Source organism: Gymnoscopelus microlampas (assembly GCF_963454915.1).
Source record: "Gymnoscopelus microlampas genome assembly, chromosome: 17".
Lineage (NCBI taxonomy): Eukaryota > Metazoa > Chordata > Actinopteri > Myctophiformes > Myctophidae > Gymnoscopelus > Gymnoscopelus microlampas.
The window spans coordinates 35,266,737-35,275,355 of NC_139954.1; the positions used below are offsets into that span (position 1 = coordinate 35,266,737).

General features: G+C 40.8%; 1 protein-coding gene across 1 annotated transcript; it reads left to right on the forward strand.

The window, feature by feature from the left end:
- Window positions 1-3,590: 3,590 nt before the first annotated feature.
- Window positions 3,591-4,765, forward strand: LOC311064414 (beta-1,3-galactosyltransferase 2-like; the record flags this gene model as incomplete). The annotated part of the gene is made up of 1 exon (XM_084084244.1): window positions 3,591-4,765. Exon 1 carries the CDS (start codon window positions 3,797-3,799, stop codon window positions 4,763-4,765), a length of 969 nt encoding a protein of 322 aa, XP_083940370.1. The 5' UTR covers window positions 3,591-3,796.
- Window positions 4,766-8,619: the final 3,854 nt, after the last annotated feature.

Here is an 8,619-nt window from a genome sequence, read left to right on the forward strand (position 1 = left end):
GCCTGCAGTGTTGCCACGTCCGCTTATTGTAAGCGGACGTGGCAAGCGGACCTGTAGATTACAGGGGTCTTCAATGTTTTCAGGCCAAGGACCCCCTAGCTGAGAGAGAGATGAAGCAGGGACCCCCTACTCTATATTGTATAAAATTGTGTTTCAGATTAAAGTTTTTTTTTTACTTAGTCTGCTCTTTTTTCCCTCTACACCTATAGCCTCTTTGCCAAAAATAGCCGATCTACAAGCTCTCAACGCCTATCTGCTATGTTCGGCTAATGTTCCCCTCAGAAAAGGAATTATAGGGTTCAAGTGGTTAATGTAAAAAAACTCAACCCTATCACACAAAGATTTGGCGGACCCCCTATAGTAGCTCTGAGGACCCCCTGTTGAAGACCCCTGACTTAACCCATTTAGACCTGGAACGCATCTGCGTCATTTTAGATATATTTGGCTATTCAAAAATAGCAGCTATACAAGCTCTCGCTACGAGCTTGTAGATCTGCTATTTTTGAAACATTGTGAAAAAATATTCTTTATATTTTTTTCAAAAAACTGTTAGGATTTTGATTTTTTTTTAAAGAATTGCCTCATGTGAGTACTTTTTCCACCACTGCTTATTTCTCTCACAGAATCTGGCAACACTGCCTGCCTGCTGCTTAGTGCTGCAGAAGAGAAGAGCGTTCAACCAACTACCGCCTGTATCGAAACACCCGGAAAATAACGGACCGCACGAGACTGCAACTAGTGGTGGAAGAAGTACTCACATTTTTCACTCGAGTAAAAGTATCAATACTGCAATGTAGGAATACTCTATTACAAGCAAAAGTCCGGAATTCAAAATGTACTTTAGTAAAAGTACAAAAGTATTGGTTTAAAAATATACTTAAAGTAGCCTACAAAGATAAAAGTAGGCCTACCCATTATGCAGAATGTCCCATTTCACAAGTTTAAAAAATTCAAATGTATAAGATGTGTAAAAATCGGCTATTTTCAAATGACCAAAATGCTGGCTGAAGTGGGTAATCTATGTTTTGTAATAGGCTAATAATAAAAATCTACAAAGTAACTAGTAACTAAAGTCTTCAAATAATTTTAGTGGAGTAAAAGTACAATAGTTGCCTCTGAGATGTAGTGGAGTAGAAGTATTGAAAATTGGAAATACTCAAGTAAAAATGCCTCAAAATTGTACTTAAGTACAGTACTTGAGCAATGTACTTATCACTTTTCACCATGGTTTAGTTAGTATAGTAGTTCGACTTTTAGATTGAAATCTAAAAGGCCAACAACATGACTATAAATCACTTCCTGTTAGGCTGTTAAAAAAGAGTTAATGTTTTATAACCTTCAATTAGGCAGTAGCCTAGTTAATTAGACCTTCTTCTGGACTGGAATAATCCATTTACAATCTGCCCTTAATGTGATTCTCAGCTTTGTTGTATGTTTTATGTTGCAGTGAATATAAGGGGGGAAAAAACTCTTAACCTTATATCAATTTGTATTATCTATTTTATTTGCCTGAATGAATCTTCTTTAACCACTCAAAATTGACAAAAGGCTGGCAACCAGTTCACTCCTTGCAATATGCAGTAGGTATATAGGCTTTTTCTTATGTCACACTATTTTTCTTTTCAATGAAAATCACGGTATTTCTTTACTTAGGTAGCCTAGTATGTCATTTTTTTTTAAATGTCTGAGTGAATTTATAGTGAGGTTTAAACTAATAAAATATATATATCATAGGCGTTTTTTTGTTTTGTTTTGTTGCGACAGTAAGGCTAGGTCAAGTAGGTTTTCAGGCCTTATTGACCCCCCAAAATAATCATAATTTGAACTGGGGACCCCCCCATTTTGTTTGACTTAAATATTGAAAATATTGATAAATATTGATTGATGAAATGTTTGGAGCGGGGGAGTCTGGTGGAACGCACAGGTCCTGGACCTGGTGAGACGGAGGAGGAGCCCGGTCAGGAGGCCATCCACAGAGCCTAGCCCCTCCACGTACCAGCAATTCCTCTCCCCCATTCCTGGCAGAGTAGTTTCGGACAAGCATATTGAGTGGCCCTGTCTTTCCCTATTTAGGACTGACCGTGGGTTGCTACCTGGGACGTAAGTTGGGGCTTGATCAACCCTGGCTGGGTCACCTGGGCGAGGGTGTATGTTGCGAGACCGTCCCAGGTGCATCCATGTGATGTTTTTTCGTTATATATATATATATATATATATATATATATATATATATATATATATATATATATATATATATATATATATATATATATATATATATATGTATATGTATATATATATATATATATATATATATATATATATATATATATATATATATATATATATATATATATATATATATATATACAGAGTCTTTTTTTTCTTTCTTATTATTTGACAATTTGGCCAATGTTTTATAATAGGAAATAGTTTGTTGATTACTTTTGATGCAGTCATGGTCTTTTTTCTTAGGTTTTAAAAAGGTCTTAAAAGTCCTGAAATTGTCACTTCACTATCACCCCTATTATGACAGTACGCTCCCTGTCTTGGTCTTTGGAAGCTTCAAAATGAAATGCTGCCTTCTACTGGCATACAATGGACACTGCAGATGAGTACCATAATATATTATAGGCTAAAAACTAAATGGTTTCCAAATATGAACTGTGTGGCCAAACATGTCAAACCATGCCATTGGTGTGACACACAGTGTCCGATGGATTTGGCTTTCCTTGCCTGACAGAGATACTGAATTAACAGAATTTATATACAGTTGCAAGCTAAATTTCTAATTATTTTATATTGTATATTTTTGTATTCTTGTATGTTGCTTTTTATATTTGTGCTGAATATTCTATTTGCACATTGTGTCTCATACTCATCCATAACTTAGTTAGTTAGTTAACTAACTAAGTTCCGTATTGTCACCCTTCTTGTTCACCCTTTATTCATACAACTTCCGCTTCAAATCTAAAATGTGGCATTTCCACACCGACCACACTGTTGTTATCAGCTGTGCTAAGAATGACAACATGGATGAACACATGCCATGGTGGACAGTGCTGGCCCTGAGGAATTTGGCACTTAGGATGCCAGGTCAACAATGACCCGGCATCTGTCTAAATAAAATGCTATCTAATTTACATTTTAACGTTTGCATAAGACTGCATGGTCGTCAAGGCTAGAACATTTAAAACCAAACTATTATATATTAATGAATTTGTATTGGCCGTTATCTGAGTAGATAGAAAGGTGTTTTATTATCTCCTGGCATGGAGAGAGAGAGAGAGAGAGAGAGAGAGAGAGAGAAAATACCTCTGAAAGTCGTGGCCGTGCACGTATGTTCGTGTCATGTTCTACTTTGCTGTACCATGAAACTAATAAACCATATACATATACACATACCTAGGGATGAATGCAGCACTTCAATTATCTGGAATTTGAAACGTATTTGAAATGTAAAACATGTCAAGCCTCATGACGTTGTGTGTTCCGCCCTCAGATTCAATCTCTGGAGGCCATCACCCCTGCCACGCCCCCAACCAATCTCCTGGATTCTGACAGTCCAATGTTGGCAGCCCTGCGTCATGACGACAACACACCCTCGTCAAGAGAGTCTTTCTTTCTAAAGACCTACAGTATGAGTGATTCCTGAGCTTACATCTACAGAGTCTGCAGCTGCATCCTATTATAGAGAAGCTTTCCCCTACATCCATAACTCAGGTCCCGTTTAACTGAACATTTCAACAACGTGAGGACCCTTTCCGTCGGAGTCCGGCAGCGAGGCCAGACCACCATGCGCTGGAGAGGACACATCATCATCGCCGGCGCCGTGCTCCTCTCGCTCGTGGGAATCCTCGCCTATCATCCTGGACTCCTGAGGAGAGAAGAGCATCCAGAGGGCACGCTGCCCGCCGGGCCGTTCCCCTACATCATTAACCAGGCCAACAGATGCCCAGTGGGCGAGGCCCCGCCGTTCCTGGTGCTGCTCATAACCGTGGAGGCCCATCAGGTGGAGCGCCGCGACGTCATACGGCGCACGTGGGGCCACGAGGGGAGCCCGGGGGCTCCGGGGGGTCCGCGGGTCGTGCGGCTGTTCCTGCTGGGGGTGAAGAAGGAGGAGGGGGAGGAAGGCGAGCCTCGGGGACGACGCCTGCAGAGGACCTTGGAGTCTGAGAGTCTGAGGCACGGCGATATCCTCCAGCAGGACTTTATGGATACCTATCGCAACCTGACCCTGAAGACCCTGATGGGCCTGAACTGGATGGCCAGGCATTGCCCGCGGGCCAGCTACGTCATGAAGACCGACAGCGACGTTTTCGTCAACACCGAGTACCTCGTCCGCGAGCTGCTCAGACCCGAAGTGAAGCCCAGGAAGAAGCTCTTCACGGGTTACGTCTGGCGGGGAGAGAGGCCATACCGGGACAAAGACAGCAAGCAGTGCGTATCCAAAGAGGAGTACCCGAGCGAGACGTACCCCGAATACTGCTCCGGGACGGGTTACGTGTTCTCCGGAGACTTGGCGACGGAGATCTACGAAGTCTCTCCGAGCGTCCCTCGCTTCAGCATGGAGGACGTGTACGTGGGGACGTGCCTGGTCAGGCTGGGGATCCGGATCACGCCGCCGCAAAACCAGTTCCTGTTCCTTCCTTTTGAAGGACTGAGGCCCTTCGACAGGGACAGGTACAGCCACCTGGTCACCTCTCACCCCGTCACGCCCACCAAGATGCTGGACTACTGGCACCGCCTGCACCCCCCCACTTAGGATGCCAGGTCAACAATGACCCGGCATCTGTCTAAATAAAATGCTATCTAATTTACATTTTAACGTTTACATAAGACTGCATGGTCGTAAAGGCTAGAACATGTAAAACAAAACTATTATATATTAATGAATTTGTATTGGGCGTTATCTGAGTATAGATAGAAAGGTGTTTTATTATCTCCTGGCATAGAGAGAGAGAGAGAGAGAGAGAGAGAGAGAGAGAGAGAGGACCTCTGAAAGTCTTATCAAAGAAATGTAACTTAACGTGCTGTACGGCACGTCGTTGCCATTCACGTGGCCGTTGCGTGTGCATTTTGCACGCATGTTTGCGTCATGTAGCATACTTTGCTGGACCATGAAATTATAAACCGGTTTCTGCACATACCTAGGGATGTACTGTATGCAGCACTCCTTAAATTATCTGGAATGCATCCTTCTAACAATACAGGTCGAGTTATTTGCAAATTGAAACGGATTTGAAATGTCAAACATGTCAAGCCTCTGACGTTTTTACATATAGTTTATCATGCAACGTGTGTGTGTTCCGCCCGATGATTCATCTTATGGAGGCCATCACCCCTGCCCGCACACACGCGTTAAAGTCTATTTAAGTTCATGTAAATATATATTAAAGGTAGGGTAAGTGATTTACTTTTGTTAAAATAAGTGTTAAATAGCTCTATGTTCTGATGGTACTCATTGCTATAGAGTGTTAGTTCAGTAAAAGGAGTCTCTATGTCTCTTCAGCCCTTTATTAAAGTGCTTTCAGTTCTCCTGATTGGCTTAAATGTTGTCACCTACCTGAAAATATATTTATTAAATATCTGTTTATTAAAGAGCTGGAGAGACCCCTGTGACCGAACAAACGCTCTGTAGCAATGATTACAATCAGAATATAGTACTTATATATCACTTACCCTACCTAAGTTCTAAATAAAAACGGGTTTCACTCCCACTTTATGTTGCATCTCTTTTTCCCCTAGACGGGGACGTAACACTATGATATCCGTTCCAAGTTTTATTAGCCTTTGGTCGTGAGGTTAAGCTGTAAACAAACTTCTTCTCTTCATTACACTTGAGAGTCGGCTATTTACTTTATAAACGTTTAATCGTGTGAGGGACGAAAATACGCACCCCTTTAGTCACTTTATTTAGGCACTATTTACGAACAACTTAGTGAATCAGGCCCAAATATGTATATTTTTCTATTATTAATTTAAAAAAAAAAATGCAATCTTGGTTTGGTCGGCGCCCCCCCAGCCTAATGGCGCCCTAGGCAATTGCCTACTCTGCCTATTGGCTGGGCCGGCTCTCATCCACTTTCGTCTCAACACAAGCAAGACAAGGGAACGGATCAAAAAGAGACCCCCAGCACCATCCATGGGGAATCAGTGGAGTACATGGACACTAATTGCTACATCATTTATTGGTGCAATGCAATTTTATTGGACTATTTCTTTTTATTTTGTGTTGCAGGACCACATTGGAAATAAGTGTTTTATTACACTTTTATGTGTATATCCTGGGTTTAAGTTATATTGTGTTTACTTGTATTTCCTTTGCCAAAATCATATCAAATCGAATACAAGTTCCTAGGCGTACGTACACCTGAACAAGAAGCTTGAACTGGACCAATAACGCTGAGGCCCTCTATCGGAAGGGCCAGAGCAAACTGTTCTTCCTGAGGAGGCTCAGGTCCTGGCATGTGCAACAGCAGTGGTTTTCAACCTTTTTTGCGTCAAGGACCCCCAAATTGACACATATTAGCCCACGGACCCCAATTTGAAAAGATATGCCAGGGACCATTTTGATTCCTTCCCAATCTACACTGTATCATCATCATCAGTGTTCATTTAACTCTGAGATGGAACCAAATGGACCCGTTAGGGTCTATTTGGTTCCATTTGTACACTCTCAGAGTTACAGACACATAAGGGTCAATTTGGTTCCTAACTATTAATTTGGCTGGGGACCCCCTGGAACCCCCTAAAGGACCACTGGTGGTCCCCGGACCACTGGTTGAGAACCACTGTGCAACAGGATACTGCATAATATGTTCTATCAATCTGTTGTGGCCTGTGTCCTCTTCTCTACAGTTGCTTGCCGGGGGGTTACATCAACATAAGGGACAGAAACTGACTGAACAAGTTTGTGAAGAAGGCAGGCTCTGTCGTTGGTGCTAAACAGGATGGTGTGGAGGTGGTGGTGGTGGTGGTGGCGAGTACAAGGAAGAACCTGGTGGCTATCTGAAATGGATCCAGAGTTTACATTTAAAAAAGTATCCATTAGGTGGCGATATCAGCTCCTTGATTACTCTTCTTGCAAGCTTTGTGAAGGAACCTGAAGGAACTTTACTTCTATAGAAAATAAAAGCAATGTAACACCCATTCAGCCGTTATATAGGGCTATGATATATGATATCTTGTTGTTTGTAATCATTACTTTATTCTGAGTTATTTTGATTTTACATTATTTCATTTCTATCCACACTATTAGGAAGCTCACAGTAAAGAAGTAACGCATATTCATTAGTGATGTGAATGTTTGGTAGAAATGCACTCTGGTATTTGACAGAGACAGTTTACCTCTAGGATACAATAACACAACAGTTGTAATAGGGGAGTGGAATGTATTCATAAAGTATTTTATCAAACAACTAAGAGTTAAATGTCATTAAAACTTCATAGCTGAGAGTTGTTTCTTAAACCTATTCACAAACCTGCTGGCTGCAACTTTTGCTAATGAATGGGAAGACATTTTGAGAAAGGGTGGGATTATCTAGGTGAGATTCAAATAATCATGGTCATCATGTCACAAGTTTATTTTCATCACAGGAGTTAATGCCCCATTTGTCAGCTGTAGTTTTGCCATATTTACATTGTCTATTAGTGTATGAATCTGTCAATGGTACACAGTAACAGTAGACCTCCAGGTGCATTAGCTGAACAGAGAAATACATAATCACAGAGACCTTTATCTAAGAGAGTTAGTTAACTAACTAAGTTATCACAACCAGGTATGCAGTTAATGATGTTTATGATGCAAGGACCTGTGCAACGTTGGTAGTCACGGTGGACTTTTGACACTAGTCAATTTTGCAATCCCTACACAGCGCCTCAGTTGGATCACACAAAGCTTGTGTCAACAATCTGATCATTATTTATGTATTCATAAGGACATATGCACGATTCAAGCAGTGTAGCTATGGTAGGTTCACTTTATAATCAATATTGGAAAACGAAAACGTAATGTTCAGTCTCTTTCTCTCTCTCATAAATCTCATTTGATGTGGTTTATGTTCCTGCAGAGTATGATAATGAAAGCAAGTATTAAGAGTACTGTATTTCACTTGAATGATTTCATGTTATTCCATCTTCATATTATATTAGGCCTATGATATGAGAGTATTCTTTTTTTCAGCTTTAACACGATCTCTACAGTATATGGACTATAGGTCAATGTGACAATACCTCTTAAGTGATTTGTTTTCAAATGTTTTGTTTACAGGAAAAGTGTTTCTGTATCTAGCTCAGTGATTCTCAAACTGGGGTCCAGGGACTGTCAGTTTTCCAAATGGACCCTTAAAGGTCTGTAGCTCTGAGAGTGTACACATTTCTACACTCTCAGAGTTATGGTCACTGGTCTAGCTGCATACAGTTCATGTCATTAATATTAAAATCTCTTCTGTAAATGTAAGATGGATGGACATGGATTATAAAGTGTCTCCTATATCATTTCTATAGATATTTAGTGAGGCATATATCCTACATGTAGCATGATCAATCTTTAAACATTCAGAGTGATTTAAACGTTAATTGCGTTAAATAGATGTTAGAAGATAGAAGACATTGCAT